Here is a 19,451-nt window from a genome sequence, read left to right on the forward strand (position 1 = left end):
GTGTGAACAAGCAACAAATGGTAAAATGGCAAACAGTAGAGCAAAAATATAAAAACAAACACACAAACGGAAAATTCAGTAACACTGAGTTCACAGTAGCTCAAAGTAACCATCATCCAGAGACCTGGCATCATGATGCCCACCCAAAATGTAATATCCAGCTGTGCACATACAATATGTTCTGTATCAAAGGCTTTTCAAATATGTATCATGGGTATAGGTCAATTATCAAGTTATCTGAAAAAGTTGCATCTCTGCACATCCAGTTTTCAAACTCTTATATATATTTAACCTGATAGGTGACATGTTGGTAAAAAAAACACAACACAAAAATCAAAGAGCCGGGAATGTTCAAAAATCATAAGGCAAAACAAAATGAGAGGGGGATTCACATGAAATGAGGGGGAAGAACGGCTTGGCTTGTTAGGGGTGCTATAGGTTTGAGATCATTAAAGTTTATAAGTACAACAGTAGTGAAAGGTGGAGTGACTCTAGTGAATATTTGAATTAGACTTGATGGCGTTTTAGCCCGTCTCATCCTAACACAGGCAATTCGTTATGTAAACACCTCACAATAAAATACATCTGCGGCTTGGAGAAAGTGGTTTTAACTTGAAGTAATCTAGTCAGTACTGGTGTGATGAAGTGTCTTTTGCAGCATTAATGAGGTTAACATTTAACAGCCAATGTAAAAGCTAACACATTCAGAATAAATCCTCTCATATGGATTTAAATGGTTCTTAACTTTTACAGCTAAAATGTGATATCAGTCCAGGGAGCTTCTTTGGAGTAAACTGGACTCTGAAATTAGCTTGCCAGTATGTTAAAGGTTTTCTGTGCTTTGGGGAGGTTTGATTCCCTGATGCAGAGGAAGAGAACCCACCCTTTTGGTCACATTTTCACCTAAGGCTTAGAAGAACAAAATACAAAAACCCCACTAAATATAATCACCATGTTGAGTAACCAAACAGAAGATGTAACAGGGTTAAGAGAGTGTACTAATGAGGGGACAGGTATTTCGTGGAGGAAATGGTTGCTATTGAAGAGCTTGGCTGAATGATTCTTCTAGTAGGGAGGCTATTTTGTTTTGGTCCACCTGTAAAGAGAACACAAACATGTTCAACACTCCAGGATATTACAAATAATACATACACCAATATGTTAGAAAATAGAGATATGGTAATCATAACAGCAAAGACAGTTAAAAATATGCAAGTTGGTCGAACAAATGAGGCATAAAATAAAAATATCTGAGAAAACCGTTAAGAGGAGTGAGTCATTAAGACAAAAAACCTACATATCCTCTCTCAGACAGAGTGATGAAGTGACTATATAACATATACGTGGGTAGGTGAGAGTGCACAGGAGTACGTATGTAGCAGTAAATGTACATTAAGCTCTTAGAGGAGAAGGTGTTTGTGTTAGAGGGCACCGCACGTAGGAGTCACGGGTCACATCGCCTTATAAAATCTGCAGAATTTTCACACAGTTTGATACAGAAATAGCACGCTCACCCACACACGCTTGCCTGCAGCTCTTCAACAGCAAACACACAGAGACTCACACACATTGATTGCAAATCTCTCTCGCACAAAAGACCCACCTCACTGATTAAGCCCAGCTGCACCAACTCTTCAGCCATCTCCTGAACATTTTCATCTGAAACACACAGCAGCACAGTTAACAGTAGTCCATGGGCATGTAACATCCCTTTTTCATCCTCATCTCTACCTGTCACACAATGTATCTCTTTGAATTATGAATATAATAACACACACTCCTAGGGCTGTGCAATTAATCGTATTTTAATCGCAATTACGATTTTGGCCTGCCACAATTACGAAAACAACATAATCGAAAAAAACTATTATTTAGCTTTGCTTGGTTGTGACAGTGTACTACAACATATTTGATCTAATTAATTTTGGTCTCATTTATTTGTATTTATCATATTTATATATGTTTAGTAGCTTGTGGAAGTGCGCTCCAAAATATTTGTTGATCTTCTTTATTGGTATTTATTATTTATTTAAATGTATCATTTATTTTTGTATTGGTTTTTCAGTTGAATTATACGTTCAGGGAAATCAACAGTTAAAAAGATACTGTTCAAATTATTATTTGTTTTAAAAAATTTCAAAGTCAATGAATAATCGTATTTAATAATCGTGATATCAATTATTGACCCAAATAATCGTGATTATGATTTGTGCCATAATCGCACAGCCCTACACACTCCTACTCAAAAAGGCAGACTAAGGGTAAATACCACATTCAGAAGATATGGTCAAGATACTGCTTTGAAATCCACATCCCACCCTACAACATTAAACACCATCAAACAGCAGCCTCTGCCGCAGCTCTTTCTGAAGCCACGGTGTTGTTTGATGGTACCATTTACATGTTTCTGTGTATATCTGGCAAAGCAGAACTTAAGGGATATCCAATAAAGATAAAAGGAGAGTCTAGAATGGGACTCATTTGGCAGGAAAATGAAAGAGCCGACATGTTTCAACCAGCATCGTCTTCATTAGTGTAAGATCTGTTAAAACATGTTTTAATATTTCTCTTAAGCTTTGCTAATAAAGACTTAACTGCATGGACTGGCATACACTCCTTCTCCTTTCCTACATTTTGGAGTTTATATAGCTCATAGATATTAAAGGTATAATATCTTCAAACATGTCAGAAGTTTCCAAATAAGCGCCGTATTAATCCCATTTAACTGTAGCTCATCAAATGTGTATTATGACAGGAATTTTAAATACATTATGCACTGATAGTGTTGTTCGCCTCAGCGTCCATATGAACTAACTACCCTTTGTTAAACTATCATTCATGTTGACGTAAACTATGTTTAAATAAATGCACAAAATATGAAAGCATATGCTGTTTTCTAAAACATTGGGAAAATACATTCAGAAAAAACCTGAGCTGATATTCCTGACATTAAAATGTGACGTTTACTTTCTTCTGAAACTTAACTTGTATGACCTTCTATTCATTCCCTGACCTGTTTGGGGTATTTTAATTGTATTTTAGTTACCTCCCTTTCCTGTGCCCAGTGATCAGAGGAGTTGTCATGGTCTACTGATTTTTAATAACCTCGCTGTCAATTTACAACTTTATCAGGAATGTGGCAGGGACAAGACAAACAAGTGGAGAAGATAGACCACCCAACACTAAGAAAAGAAAACACCCACCCACATATAAATGATAAAGGGCTATGTATATTGCTATTATAGCCGAGTGAGAGGATTCCTTGCTTTTTGCCATTTTGTAGTCTGCTTTAAAATCATCGTTACTGTTTGGTTTTGAGGAAATAAAGCTTCAGTTGTAAATATGGTTCAATTCAAGTGTATGAGAGTGAAGCAAAAGGCCTATCGGGTGAAATCTAAGTGGCTCAGTTAGCTAGTGACCCTGCAGAGTGTTACTTTGGACTTTGACGTGTCGATAAGTAATGCTTTAGAATAACCCGATATCAGCAGGACAGACTGTTTACTAAGACAACAGGGTGTGCCTATAATAGAAGTAACACATAATAGACCAATACCACTGTGTGCCAGTGGTATTAATGTGTGAGCGTGCAAAAAAATACACATGAAGTGAGAAAGAGTGTGAGTGAGAAAGTTGAGGAGATACATTTGAGTGAATATGTGTGAGTGAGAGACAGGGAGATGAAAGCCTGGGAAGAGATGGGCTAATCTTGACAGAGGAGGTGACAGCTGTCAGCTGCAGCCCTCACAGGCCAGGCATTCCCCGCACGCCTGCAACATTATACATGCCTGCCATACCTGAGTGTGTGTGTGTGCACACTGGATCATACTGCCAACATTAGTTTGACCATTGCAACAGTTGTGTGTTTTTCTGGGTTTCTAGTCAGCTTTATGACAGTTAAACAATTTAGGAAAGCCTGAATTTCAAATTAATTAATTTAGATAACTCGGTAAAACCTTCAAAATGTGTTGCCAAGGAAAGTTATAGTTAAAGTTTTAAGAAACAACTTATCAACCCCGCACTGTCCAAAGTACAACCAGGAAACCATTTTCTTCAGAGCGTATCAACTGCCACCAACAGACCACATAAGGGGTTTTGTTTTCCAAACTTATTCTGGTTGTTTCACCATCCACAGTTTACATAAGGAGGGATAGTCATTGTAAAGACCTTACATTAACACTCTTTTGTAGCTGGGAAAAGCTGCTGATAGCTACAGGGAAGAAAAAAAAGGCGCAATCCTTTGAGCCGTAAAGCGAGCCTTTCTGTTCCCTAGAGATCATACCAGGTGGCATGCAGAGTTACAGAGTGGAAGTGAGACGTTTTAGGAACCAACCCCAACTCTGATGGTGTCATTTTTCTGTAGTCATTACATTGTGCAATCAATATTTGGTCAACAATGGTAGGTTCATGAAAAAAAACATTCCAGAATGTAATTATAATAAATAAGACATTTGTCCAAAATAGAGGTGCAAGGTTTTCATGACACATAAGCGACAGTTAGTCTCCCTGCCTAAAATAGTCGTGCATATTGTGACGCCATCCGCGTTTCAGGCTCTCTCTGGAATCTCACTCTCACTTTCCAACATGCCTCAGTGCACACATATTGAGAGGAAGTGTGTATTAAAACTGTGTGTGGTCAAATCTGAGAGTGAAGTAGACTTGAAGTCATTCATACGGACATAACTCCATCATTTATCATCCCCTAGAGTCAAATATAATTATATCATTAACTCCAAACCCAAGCTGTAAACATAAACTGTTCAGATTAAAAACAATGACCACACTTTATAAAAACCTTCCTACTTTGAAGGCGTTTGTCCAAAAAATACACGCACATCAACAAGAATACTTCAGAGGGAAGGATTCTTGTTGATGTGTGTGTAGTCAACTCCATAAGGAAAATAATGTAGCCATTCTTGTATTGCTATTTTACACACATTCAGAAGGGCTTTTATACACACACCCACCCACCCCCACCCCTCTAATCCTCTTTGCTAGCCCTAATCTCCCTCATGCACGACACGCCTTCCAACAATATCAAATGATCGTCTAATTGCAGGAGCCATTGTAATATTAACTGGTTGGAAATGTCAAAGGTCGTTTCAAAAGCTTGTTGATTAAAAATATTCTTCCCTTAAAGGTGGGGTAGGTAATTCACTTCAGAAACACTTTGTGTTATATTCCATGGAATGCTCTTAACATCCCGATAGCAATGAATAAATTAAATGCTTTGACAATAAATACATTTAAAAAATATCATCTGTGGAAGCCGTAGTACTGTAAAAAGCACGACCAATCATCTGAGCCGGCCCGGCTAAAATAACTGGATGGCCTACCTGCCTGTCAGCCTTCCATCTGGGCACAAACTTATCTCGTGCCCTCATTGGTCACGTGCGTGTTCGTGTGTGTTGGAGGAGGGGCTCTGGAAGGAAGTCTGAAGGAAGGGGCAGATTTTTTCCGGTTGTGTACTTTCAAATTCTAGCGCACTTGAGCTGGTTTCTCCATTCTTACCTACCATACCTTTCCCAATTGAGCACCTCAATTAATCCTCACAGTGTAGTTCTGATGAAATACAACTTGACTGTGGACATTTTGATGTGGGTGCGCTATAAATAAATGAGTGACTGTATATTGAAACCAACAGAGTGATTAAGAGTCAGTGTGTTATAGGATAGGTGGACTTACGAGATAACATGTCACAGCTTAGATGTCTATTCAGTTTATCATCCAGTTTCAGCAGCAATGTTAGCTAAAAAAGAGAGAAAGACGACATTATTATTATTATTCATTTCAGGGTTCATACACTTTTTCACCAATGATTTTCAATGACTTTTCCATGACCTTTACCTAATTTTCCATGACCAAAAAAATTACTCTTTCTCAGCGGTACCACTGAAAATGGTTTATTTTAACATGGAACAAGAAAATAAGGTCTGCATATGAAACATGTTGTGCCTATCTAAAACAAATCAAATAGGCTTACTAGCTTCTACACGCTAAAGCAACTAAAATCTCTCACCAGCTAAACACCTCGTCAGTTAAATGCCATTTTACGTTTCATTACTATACGATACAGTATTTATTATCATTATAGTATTACTATTTTGGTGATTAGATAAAATATAAATTATATTTGATGCAACTTTAGTTACATTTCCATTAAAATATTGTTTTCCATAACTTTTCCAGGGCCTGGAATTATCATTTGGAATTTCCATGAATTCCATGAAGAACCCTGTAATTTACTTCTGTATGGTAGAAAAAAAGGATCTGGAATTATATCAAGTTGTTACTCAATGGGGGAAACACATTTTTTAAACGTTTAATTAGTGAAACAATAAAAGATTAACTTATAAATTCTACTGCAGAGACTTACATGATACCTTGCTCCCTCCTCGACAGATTCAACGTTACACTGCATCTGAATGACCTGCAGAAGAAGTTAGGGAGTTTAAATAGGAGCAGTTGGCAACTAATTGATTTCACAACAGTTGTTTACTCCAGAAGAAATATAGTATTCCTATGTATTGATCCTACTGAAGCCCTGAGGTGAAAGTGAACACAAATTCTGGTTAACCATTTTCCAAGTCTCATCTAATTGATTCACTTTTGTGTTGTTAACTTAAAAACTGGTGAAAAAAAGGTCTTGCTAGAACAATCTTACAAAGGTCCCTTTTTTCTGTTATAAGATGAACAATAAAGATTTACCGAGATATTGATATAGATAGAGAGGAATGTCTTTTTCACATTTGTATTCCCGCTCATCATTAATGCAGTAGAGAAATCAATTAGAAATGAATCACCAGAAAAAAATATCTCCCTTGCATTTGAGTTTTTATATAACCGAGTTACTCAACAAGAAATGAGGATTGTCCCTTGTGGAGTGTCACCATTGCGAGTGTTTTTTTAACTTTTGTAATATGCAATATAATCTCCTGTACGTACCCGCCGTGTCTCCAATTCTGTCGGTTCAGGGGTGGGGGATTTGACCAAGGGGACGACAACGGGAGATTTAACCGTCTCCTGTTGAGGCTGATGAGGAGAGGGCACCCCGAACGCAGTCATCGGATAAATACCGTTTCTGATCCAGAGAGAAAGGGAGGAAGAAACAAAGGCAGGTGGAGGTGGAGAAAACATCAGAGAAAGGGAGAATGAGAGAGAGAGAAAGAGGAGACGGAAACGATAATGGAAATTAAGAAATGTTTTAATATACGGACTTTGTTTTCCTCTCCTTATAGTCAACATTTTTAAAGTGAAAAATGTGTTCTACCAAACTAACAAATTAGAAAAAATAAGGATTTCCTCTTGATTCTTTAAAAGCTTGGTCTACCTGTGGCCATGATTACATATCAACGAAGGATAAATATTATAACACTAGTACAAATACAAATATGTGAGCAGGAAAAACATGAAGCCGAGATGGAGACTTGCAGAACTGAATGAAGAGTGGCCAAAGATCATGAGGAAAAAGTATTTTATATTTAAATAAACCCCAAAAAGTTTGAAAAGTGCATGACAAATGTTTAAGTAGGGTGCTGGATTCAGATAGAGAGGCGAAGTCCCTCCCTTTCCGGGGGACCTCCATGGGACCTTATTTCGGAAAAATTATGTATTGAAGTCAATGGAGAGAGAAAGATTATCTTTCAATCCCGTTTGAATTAAGCCACGAATTACACATATGATGTTTGTCAATTTAAAAGATAATTTTGCAAGTCAAAAAAATAAAAATGTGTCGTAAAACTGTGAAGTAACACTTTTTTTTGTGTGAAACCGCTCAATGAACTCCATCTCCCGTCTCGCACCACACACCAAGACGGCCGTCACGTTGGCACATTTCACTCCTTTCTTTCAGAATGAGGCGGAAAGTATTAAAAGAGGTGAAAATCACTCCAAGTCTGGGCATGTTGAGAGCTGTACATACACACAGGGGGAGTTAGTCGGTTCCTAAGAGCCAGCATGCGGGACCGGGACTCTGGGATTTGTAGTCTTTCTAGTTGCCTATTTTTCATAGTCTTATATTTCAACAGTTTTACGACAAACTGTGACCTTTTTTACATGGAAATTATTTTTTAAGATTGACAAACATCATATGTGTAATTCATGGCACAATTCAAACGGGATCGAGAGATACGTGTTCTCTCCCCATTGACTTCAATACATAATTTTTCAGAAATAAGGTCCCTTGGGTCGGAAGTAGATGGGCGGGACATCATTAAAAGATGATGGCAGACCATAGACTGTATATATAAAGTGGCAGACGCACACTAGTCAGATGGTCCTATACTGCCCCCCTGTGGCCAGATGGGGTTTTTCTTTGGAGCCTAAATACATTGAGAGTAACGCTTGTTCACGCTGTTGCTGCTCTCCGCCTGTGCCTCTTACCTCACATCCTCCAGGAATTTATCAAGCTCCAAAGCAGGAAAATGGGAAAGCCTACAGAAAACACAAACAACAGTCAAAGGTCTTTACACCTCAAATGTATATAGGTTATATTCACAATTTCAGGATTTACTATGTATAAGTATAGAAAAACCCAGTAGTAACAATGACTGTTAATATAATCACTTACATTTGTCTTTGTTTTATCCTATTCAATTAAAAGACATGTTCCTGTACCAAAGATATTCAGAATGAAAAAACGACATGAATGCGGTTGACACTCGATAGTGGAAACTCACTTGAGCTGAATGCCTTCTTTCTTCTCGGCGATGACCAGGTTAGGATCCAGGTTCTTGGTAATCTCCTCCAGGGCATTTTCAGGAATCATGTCTGGACAATAATAAACATTTAAGAATGAATGATGTGATGCTGGTTGTTAAAACACATCCCTTTAAAACTAAACTTCTTTCATCTTTCATAGGTAGTATTTGATCTGATGATATGTGAAAGGTAGCAAGTCTTGTGAAGGGATAACCCACTTAGACTTAGAGTTACATTTGTGTTTGTGATTTTGTACGTGTTGGATTGCATAGTTTCCAACTGTGATTTAGTTTGAATAATGTGTTTTATTGATGTTCTAGGTCAAGCTGTATATGTAATGACAGTATTCACCAGTGCAAGGTAAATATACAACACCAGTAAAAAAACTATATTTAAATCTGCATCATTAATTGCTCCGTCCACTTGGATGCACAGATTCCTCTGACTAACAATGTACTCTTAGGGCTGTGCAATTAATCGTATTTTAATCTCGATTACGATTTTGGCTTGCAGCTATTACGAAAACAACGTAATCGAAATAAAACGATTATTATTTTTATTTAAAAAAAAAAAATGTAATTGTTTTTTTTTTTAATTGTTTTTTCAGTTGAATTATACTTAAAGTTCAGGGTAATCAACTGTTAAAAACATACTGTTCAATTGTTTTTTTCAATAAATGGATGTTTTCAGTTTTTAATAATCGTGATATCAATTATTGACCAAAATAATCGTGATTATGATTTTTGCCGTAATCGCACAGCCCTATGTACTCTGACACTTTATTCCTTTATTATTGCAAGTACATTTTTTACTCTTTTTATAAATTATGTTTTGTTGGCTTCACCAACCCTGAATCATTTCTGGCTCCTAAGCCTGCAGGATGTTCCACTTTCTTCCCCAGTTAGTCACTTTTTCCAAACTCCCGCTTGTTGTCGTAGGGAAACTATGACTACTACTTTGACATTACACATAACCCTCCTGTCCATTGCAAATACAATGGATGGTTTTTTCTTATTAACCATAGCATGCTAATAAAAGCTAATCAGAATGACTCAATCTGTTATTCTGTGTATTCTGTGCAACCCGGTATCACGGCAAGACGTGAACATGTGACGATCTACCATGCTGGGAGACGTGAAGATATCACGGTTTCGTCCCTTCAAACGTGACAGTTACACGGTATTGTTAACATGGCCCAACCAGTGGAGAAATACCCGGAAGTGCCTAGCAAATGGTCTACCGCGCCTATTGGTCGGTTTTTATTGTCAAAATTAGATGTTTTTAATTTATTTTTTAATCGTCACACTCGATTTTGCTGATTTTCTTGTTGCCCTAGCTGGTCGACACCTCTTTGAGCAGAAACAAAGGCTACATTAATGTATTAAATCGATGTTAATCCATGTGTGTGGATCATAGACTGGTGAGGATGTGGAATTAACGGACGTGACGTTGTGCGATTGCGTTGCCAGGCAACGCAATTTACAAACTCTTCAACTACAACCCTAATTATATTTTAAAACATTTTAGAAGGCCTCACGAAATACTTTAATGTAAATTAAAATGTAAATGTGAAGGAATGTGTGTAATGTGGTGATTGACATTATTCACCCACGGATCTATGGGTTGGGGGTATTATTCCGCAGCACGGACATCTTAGTTAACCGGACTCCTGTTGATGTGAAATCCGAAAACATTTAAAAAAAATAAAATAATACTTTATTCCGAGTTTGCTTGCTTTTCTCTTTGGAGGTCATCACATAACGGCATTGTAATACACGGTTTGGCTGCATTAAATATGACACATCTGCCGTAGTTCTGTATTTATAGAGCCCTGATGAGAAGACTTCTGGACAAACAGGAAGCACTGCCGCCAAAACTGAAAACGTGACGTGGATCATAAATATATCAGCAATTAAACAACATCTTACATTTCTTTTCACACAATACGTCTCCTTGCAGTATCAATACTAATTCGGCTGACTTTTATATTTGATCCAATTGGTAGATAGGCTGTATTTACACCATAACGGTGCACAGCTGATAGAAAGGCACATCTAGTGGTTAAAGCACGTTATTGAATTTGATTATTTGATTATTTTTCACAAAAATGAAACCATCAATAGCAGAAACAGAATTAACTGTCATTAGTAAACCACCCAAAAAAAAAGATCATAAGTGGTTTTGTTTTATATATATTTTAAGGATAATAATAGCAATGTAACACTGTCTATGACACTTACTGTATAACACTGATTTGAAAAACATACAGAAAAAACTAATTCACTGCCCTTAATAAAGTATGTAATACATTTCAGGTGTGCTGTTTTGTTTAGATCATTGACATCTGGAGCTCTTTTAATGTCCTTTTTGATTATTGTTACACCAGGTCTTGTCAAAACCTTTATTCCATATTCAATATCCATTACTAAACAAAACAGCAATTCTACTCCACTACAATTCAGAGGTTAACCTGGTATTTTTACTCCACTACATTTATTTTAGTTACTTTGCAGATTCTGATTAATGATGTGAAATATAAACAACCCTTAAATCAGGCTTTAGTTACACCTGAGTAAAATTCAGGGAAAGGTGATTGTCAAGTGCCAACAATCAGGAGAGATATTTGATAGTTGCTGCTTGAGAAGACTAAACATTTATCTGCAGATCCCTATAAAGTATATTCATTACTCGTTATTCTCTACTAATAGTTAATTAAAGACTGTATATAATGGCTATTTTGCATATCCCTTTCAAGATTTCAAGATTTTCTAAGGATCATTGACATATCATACACAACTAATTCAATAACGTGCTTTAACCACTAGGCGGTGCACACAGCCATAATAACTTTGTATTATTAGTGTAGGACACTTGTGTATGTATAACATCTGAAGATGTGTAGTTTTATTCATGTTTTCACATAATTGTACAGGATATTGCTATATTATTTCACATGTTTTACTTATAATATCTGATTTGTAAAACATCACAGACAGAAAGGTATATCCGTCATTTAACAGTAAGCTATTGAAATTCTGAATCCATAGATGTGTCTCCCATCACCCAAATCCCCTGACTATTCTCTCAACTCAGTATTTACATTCTTATATTCAAAGAAAATCAGTAATATCTTTAAAAACGACAAGTCCTTTTATATCAGCTGTGCACCGTTATGGTGTATAACGTATTTTTTTTCGGATTTCACATCAACAGTAAGTCCGTTTAACTAAAATGTCCGTGCGGAACAATACCCCCAACCCATAGATCCGTGGGTGAATAATGTCAATCACCACATTACACACATTCCTTCACATTTACATTTTAATTTACATTAAAGTATTTCGTGAGGCCTTCTAAAATGTTTTAAAATATAATTAGGGTTGTAGTTGAAGAGTTTGTAAATTGGGTTGCCTGGCAACGCAATCGCACAACGTCACGTCCGTTAATTCCACATCCTCACCTCCACACACATGGATTAACATGGATTTAATACATTAATGTAGCCTTTGTTTCTGCTCAAAGAGGTGTCGACCAGCTAGGGCAACAAGAAAATCGGCGAAATCAAGTGTGATGATTAAAAAATAAATTAAAAACATCTCATTTTGACAATAAAAACCGACCAATAGGCGCGGTAGACCATTTGCTAGGCACTTCCGGGTATTTCTCCACTGGTTGGGCCATGTTAACAATACCGTGTAACTGTCACGTTTGAAGGGACGAAACCGTGATATCTTCACGTCTCCCAGCGTGGTAGATCGTCACATGTTCACGTCTTGCCGTGATGCCGGGTTGATTCTGTGTGTATGTTAAACACTCACGGTGGTGGCTGACTATGCAATGAGCAGCCAGCAGCTTTAGCAACGGTACTTCGAACAGAGCTTGGTTAAACAGCAGCTCTCGGGCTGTAGGTCTCATACTCGGATCAGACTCGAGGCACTTCTGGATTAGCTCCTACAAAAACAAACATAAAAGGTCACACACTTCTAGACGAAAGTCATGTATACACAAATGGGACTTTCAAATAAACATTGAGACCCAATAACACATACACACACACAGATGAATCTGGTATGATCTTTCAGGATACTCATGAACATAAACACACACTCCACTCTTTCTCTCACCCTCTGCAGTGGGTCCTCCAGAAACTGTATGGCATTGTTGATGGCTTCCGGAGAAACTAAAGAGGACTCTCCATTCCCCTGGATTTCCAAGAGCGCCATCTGAAACACACTGACACACACATTAGCATATTGTTTTAAGAAAGGGCTATCATGTATCATAGGTCCCATCTCACCTCTAAGGCACACATGCCAAACGAGTAGATGTCCACCGCCGTGGTGATATCGTCAGCTACAATGAGAGAAGGAAAAGAAAGAAGAAATATGTACGGATATTCACTTCTTATATTATATATTGTTTTTTTCGTCTTAGAATTAGATTTTTTCCTGATATAAATCAATATTTGATTATTTTATTGGAACAAAGCCTTTGAGCGTATTGTGTTCAGTCAACATTCAGACATATCTGTTGTATTCATGATACTAAGAAATTGTTCAATACCATCTATTATGCTGTGTTGATTTAAGCTGCCATTTTGTCTGAAGCTAAACACTTTCAATGGATGTATTCAAGAGTCCTTTAATGCAGTTATATCCTTTAATGATATCAAATGATTCGTATCATCCAGAAACATGTGGATTTCAGTTTAAATAGAAATAAATGTAAAGTGTAATTTCAGTCATGTCTACCTCCATATTCTGGGGCATAGAAGTGCAAGTTCTTCTGTTCCTCATGACACGTCTTCACGTGGTTGTTGATGGTGTCTGGAGCAACTGCAGATGTGACAGGAGGGGAGCATATGAAGGAAATAAAGAAGTAGGATGGAGAACAGAGAGATAAGTGGACATGGAGTCATTGTACACACAATAATAGTTTATTCCACACACCTTTTGTCGACATCTACCTATTTATTTAAGCTCGAAAGAACATCAAGAAGGTATCCTTATTGAAAATAGTGTCTACTTGAGATGTAAAACAAGGCTTGCAACAAAATGGCTCACAATGAAAACTACAATGTCTTAGAGTATCATAATTGTTTTTGGTACATGAGAAAAGGGTTGTATTCATTACTTTTGACACATAATACTGGATCCCAAGATGTTTTGGCGTATTAAAGCTAATGCACCGGCACCTAAATGGTTTGGATAGTTGAAGCTAATTGACTTGCAGGATACTTTGAAATGATTGTTAAGTTACAAAGCCTGATGAGACTCGCAAAACTAGCACTGTGTAATAACGGAACTTCCCTGAAATGTCCAGTCTTTAAATCCATAATTCAGTATCATCTGACTCCATCACTACCTAACCCTTAAGTGAAACTTGCGTAACTGTATACCTGATCCGATCTTGATGAGCCCGTTGTGTTGGATGAAGATGGTGTCACAGGTCAGGTTGCCATGGAGGATGGGAGGGTCACATGAGTGGAGGTAACTGCAGTCAAGAAAAAACAACATTCACAAATACAGACTACATACGACTTCATTATTCTTATACTTAGCATGTGTCCTGGATGTCTAAAATAAGGTGAAACCAACCTGAGAGCAGACAGGATCTGTGTGCACCATCTCTTCCAAGCCTGTAGGACCATACATCTTATCAGAGCGCTTACATGTTGGTTTCCAATATGGAGTAACAATGACTTACATCATGTCATTTGACTTTGCTTAAACTGGTACACAATGTATTTTAAAATGCTTTCTCTCTCTTGCCATCTGGCAGATTGGTCCTAGCTTTGGAAAGATGACCTTATCAATATTACTGATACAGGGTCTGTCACTTTTCACATAATATGCTGACTTTCATGCACCATTATTCTATTAGGGAAACATTACATACAGCCAATTCTTACCTTTTCATTCATGGCTTTATGATTCTTCTTTGTCTTTTTTAGAAACTGCTTCAAGCTTCCTGATGACATATATTCAGTAATGAAAATCACCTGAAAGAGAGGAAAGAAATGAGGGGGAAATGCTTCGGAAGATGTCATTCAAATTTAAATAAAAAAGATGCTCAAATACTTTTTTGAATCTTTAAAATTGAAGATTTTACAAATGAAGACAGAAGGATGATTCAATAACATTCATATGTTGACAATTGTTGGTTTGTCAGGTCTGAGAGTGAGACTCACCCTGGCCCGGTTCTCCTTGTTGTCGGCCCAGTACTTGTGAAACTTGACGATATTAGCATGTTCCAAATTGATCAGGTTATCAAATACTGCTTTCACTTTCTCCTGAAAACATAGGAAAAACAAAATATAGTAAAGTATAATAATATGTCATATTGCTATGAAAAAAAAACACACACTCTGCTTTGACTTGACGTTTGCCTGACCAATGGATAGATGGTAGTATATCTGGCAGAACTATTTATGTAAACAAAGTACACATTTCCACAGTTTTGACCTTCTGGTAGTTTTCCTAGCAAGCCAAGGGGTGACAACAGTGAACTCACAATAGCAGTGATAATACAAATAAAACATACGTGAATCGATTAGTCAATACAACAAATATTTTAAGAAAAATGCTAAATACTTCCTAGCTCATGCTTCTGCAACCCGATACAACACAGAGCCAGACATGATGTGACACTATTAACCTGCACATGGTTACGTTAACCTGGACAGTGTGTACCTTCTTATAACAGCAGGACAAGAGGCATTTTTTAAATACTTTTTACAAAAGGTAGGAATGTCTTCCTTTGATAAGTCAAAGACATTCCTACCACTCGTTACTTTTCTGAAAAATGTAGATGAGCCCATTTAATGCAACAGTATATGAAGGACTGTCCAAATGTATGATACTTAAAATATTATGTCAATGTTATAGTGCATTAAAATGACATGGTGGTTCTATAAGGCAGTGTAGCTATTACATTTGACTGAAATTGCTTAACACTGGTTTCTCCACATTACAGACCACACTGCGTCATTATAACAACAAGAACGTGTTTGTATACACTGTAGTGAATACGTTTTACCTCGTTATTCTTTATTCATTTTTTTGATCCTGTATATGTGAATGAAGTACTAAGGCTAAAACATCTGTAATCATTAATGATTTTTCACTTTTCCACCACACCGTAGCAATACTTGTACCCTTTTTCTTCCGTTACTGGACCAGTGGGCCTCACCTCCAGCAGCTTGAAGTTCTTCCTCTCTGAGATCATGACTTCGTTCCACACTACCTCTACGCCTTCCTCTGTGTCCATGGCCAGGTACGCAGCATCGATCCCTGGGACATTACGCTGGTTCACCTACAGGAAAAGTGAAGAATAGCTTAGGGGACAATATATTTTAATACTGAAACAAAAGACAATGAAACGGTTGAATGGCAAACAGTGTCTGCTATACTTTTCCGGTTTGAGCTGACATGATGATGAGAGGCTTGTACCAAACACACGGAATATTATAACTAAACACAAAGCTTGAAAATAACTCCCACCAGGTATAATTGAGTTTTGGAAATCTCCGTAACAATATTCTTCACTAAAGACCAATTTGTGAGGAGAAAACATCAATATATTATTAAATAGATAATGTTGAATATGTATAGATATTTGACTATAGTGCGAAATTAATATATATATTTAAAAATATAGCAATTTGAAAATGATGTTGGAGCAGGTTGTTCTTTTTATGTTGAAAAAGTGATATGATCTTCATTTAAAAATATTCCAGCATCCATTGATCTAATCAACTAAGCTTCAGGACTTTGGTAATTCCCTTAAAACGTGATGTGTCATCTTTTGAATCAATGACTGTGTCGGACAGTTCAAACTTTGTCCATCATTTCCACTTCAACCATCAGAGTGAAGCTTCCTGACTGCCCTTACCTCTTCTCTGCGTTTCTGCCAGCGGCCACACGGACTCTCCTCCAGGATTTCCGACTCATCTTCGCTCTCATCATCATCCTCAGTTGCAGTGGTGGTGTGGGGCTGTATGGGGGCCACGGGCGAAGCAACAGATGCTTCTACCTGTTGAATACTACTAGGCATGTGTCCTGTCGTGACATTTGGCTTGTTTCCCTCTGTGCCTGGAGCTCCTATCTCCTCGGCCTCCGACATCATGACACAACTTGAATGCTGGCAGCCTTTCCTTCCCTAAGCTCCCAGCGAATGATAGGAAGCCTCGTCCTTGCTTTCTCCTCTCTGTTTGAGCTCGTCACACATCCATGTTCTTCTCTGTCCTGGCTTAAACGAGGTAAAGCTCAAGGAGGGAGGGCTGTAAACAAATGACATGCTTAGATTTGAAATCATTGGGCTACACGTTATAATACTATTTTTTAGAGGTGGAAGAAGTACGTTTAATACAGAGTAAAATCCCAGGTCAAATGTACGTTAGAGGGTCTCGAGCATGTTTTCTCTTCAGAGATTGTGATGTGATGTTAAATGTTTGTTTTCCTTGTATTGTGTCTTAATATTTGTCCTCGTTTGATGTTGATGCAAATGGAGCAGCTGTGATGCAAGACAAAGGTCAGACTTGATCTGACAATACATTATTATCTCATCGTACCTTAAGTACTTGTACTAAAGTAGAGGATCTGATTACTTCTTCCAACGTTGAATATAGTATACCTTGAAATATATTTAATTGTTCATAGTTGAATGACTCAAAGAATTACTTTATTTAAGCTATGGAATCATTTAACCAGCTTTCCTTTGTTCATAAATGACAAAAATAAGCTCCTTATTTTAGACATTCTGCTTTAACCAGCTTCACAATGAATTCACAAGAGGAATGATCACTCACCCCAGACAAGATAAGATGAACGAGAGGACAGTCTCTGGTTTAACCAAACTATATATCGAATTTTAAAAAATGAGCGACCAACCACAGCTCTCCTTCTTTAAAATATTTTTGTAATTTCCCTCCAATCGAAATATAGAATTTTAACATTTGAATGTCAACTGCTTGCTATGCAGACATGTTATGAAAATATCACACATCAAAGGGTCAGGTGCAGAGGTCCCTGAAACAAAGAATGGATTATGGCTGTTGTAGTCTTTACCACCATTGCCATATTTGTAGTCAATTCAATCATAGTTACTTCAGTGTTCAATAGTTTTTTGATTAAAAATATAACTGAGCTATAGTGTGTCTGTGTGTGTCTTAACTGTCATCCATGTCAGCCAGGGGTGCACATAACTGGTACGCAGGTACGCATGCGCGGCAACAATCTGAAATGCTTACCGTAACTTGTGTCACAAAGCAGAGTCGGGTTGCATTCGAATAGTCCATTTAGCTTAGGAACCTTCCTAACGGAGTGAAATGACCCGGAAGTCCCTCAGTGGCAGCCATGATAAGTGGCGTTCGAATTCTCTAAATTAAAAGGAAAGGAGGTTTCAAACTTCCTTTATAACCTCCTTTAGCCTAGGAACCACTGGACCTCCCTAACCGAAAGGAGAGGAGAAAATGCTGCCCCACAATGCCTTGCGGCCGCAGCATTTGCCGTCACACAACAGTCGGCCGTTCACGGAAACAACCGATTATGAACGAGAAATGATATCATGAAAGTTACGGTGCTTATTAAGCATTTTAAAACGTATGTGGTAAGTTGCCAAAGTGCTTTGTTTTGAACGTTCATCAGTATTATAATCAAAAAGAGAAATATGAACGTTAGTTTTTACTGAAATGATCAAATAAAGTCAACATTTCACAGTCTTTACTGAGCTGTGTGGGGTTTGTTCAACTTTTAAAAGATGTTTGAATGGTGATATACACAGTGATAGATGTTAAGGACTAACGTTTATAATAAATACATTTGTATTGATTTTAAGATCTTTTCATACAATCATACGTATTGGGATCATTTGTATTAATGTGGACCGGAGGGAGAGGGTGACGAGCATAAGTTTCACTTTCCTTTTTTATTTCAATTCCAACTTTGGTCATGAAGAATATGTTTCTCTGTTGTCCACGTTCATAAAGCATAAAGCAACAGCATCAGAGCACGGTGCAGAGTCTCTAGATGAGTTTACAGTAGTCCCTCGTTCTTATTAAACATCCATGTTGTAGTCCGCTGTATAGAAAACTGTAGTTTCCATAGTTTCCCCACAGCAGCAGCAGGCGCACATTTATGACCTCCGCTGGCGCATCATAAACACGTCGGATAGGGAAAGTGCAGTCGGATTCTCTAAAGTACCGCAGTCTCTTCTCCTAAATCCTTTTGAATTCTCCTATCCACTATCCCTTAACCCCGTGACGTTTCACTCAGAGGTCAAGGAATAGACGATAGGGTTAGAACTTAGGAGCTGTTTTTTTGGAGTATTCGAACGCAACCCTGGTCTCTAAAACAGCTGATCACAACGTTCACACGCTCCGCGTTCACGAAGCTCTGCACCCCTCCCCCCCCCCCACTACTCAAGTACAATATCTGAGTACTTCTACTTTTAATCAAGTACAAGATCTGAGTGCTTCTACTTTTACTCAAGTACAAGATCTGAGTACTTCTACTTTTACTCAAGTACAATATCTATACTTATACCACCTCCGTTTATAGCCTATGAAAAAAACTATTACAAAACGAAGGCTAAAGCTAACGTTAGCAGATAGTGACAATGTATGCTAGTTAGCTAGCTCGACAACGATAATATTGCGACAGAAACACTTTTCAGTGCACATCACGGCAGCAGAGCCTTATTATACATCCATCAGCAGAGCCGACAGGCAGGGAGCACACAGATCGCGCTGCATT

At 37.7% G+C, this 19,451-nt stretch overlaps 1 protein-coding gene across 1 annotated transcript; it reads right to left on the reverse strand.

Annotated features, from left to right (window-relative positions):
- Nucleotides 1-549: 549 nt before the first annotated feature.
- Nucleotides 550-16,974, reverse strand: LOC117496747 (nuclear receptor-binding protein-like). The gene is made up of 17 exons (XM_034148486.1): nucleotides 16,591-16,974; nucleotides 15,889-16,011; nucleotides 14,888-14,989; nucleotides 14,609-14,698; nucleotides 14,295-14,335; nucleotides 14,096-14,190; nucleotides 13,449-13,532; nucleotides 12,995-13,050; nucleotides 12,822-12,920; nucleotides 12,516-12,648; nucleotides 8,676-8,766; nucleotides 8,380-8,430; nucleotides 6,943-7,078; nucleotides 6,374-6,427; nucleotides 5,683-5,746; nucleotides 1,604-1,659; nucleotides 550-1,096 (listed from the first exon to the last, which is right to left on the reverse strand). Exons 1-17 carry the CDS (start codon nucleotides 16,822-16,824, stop codon nucleotides 1,037-1,039), a joined length of 1,569 nt encoding a protein of 522 aa, XP_034004377.1. The 5' UTR covers nucleotides 16,825-16,974; the 3' UTR covers nucleotides 550-1,036.
- Between the last annotated feature and the right edge of the window lie 2,477 nt (nucleotides 16,975-19,451).

Source organism: Trematomus bernacchii, unplaced genomic scaffold, assembly GCF_902827165.1.
Source record: "Trematomus bernacchii unplaced genomic scaffold, fTreBer1.1, whole genome shotgun sequence".
Taxonomy (NCBI): domain Eukaryota; kingdom Metazoa; phylum Chordata; class Actinopteri; order Perciformes; family Nototheniidae; genus Trematomus; species Trematomus bernacchii.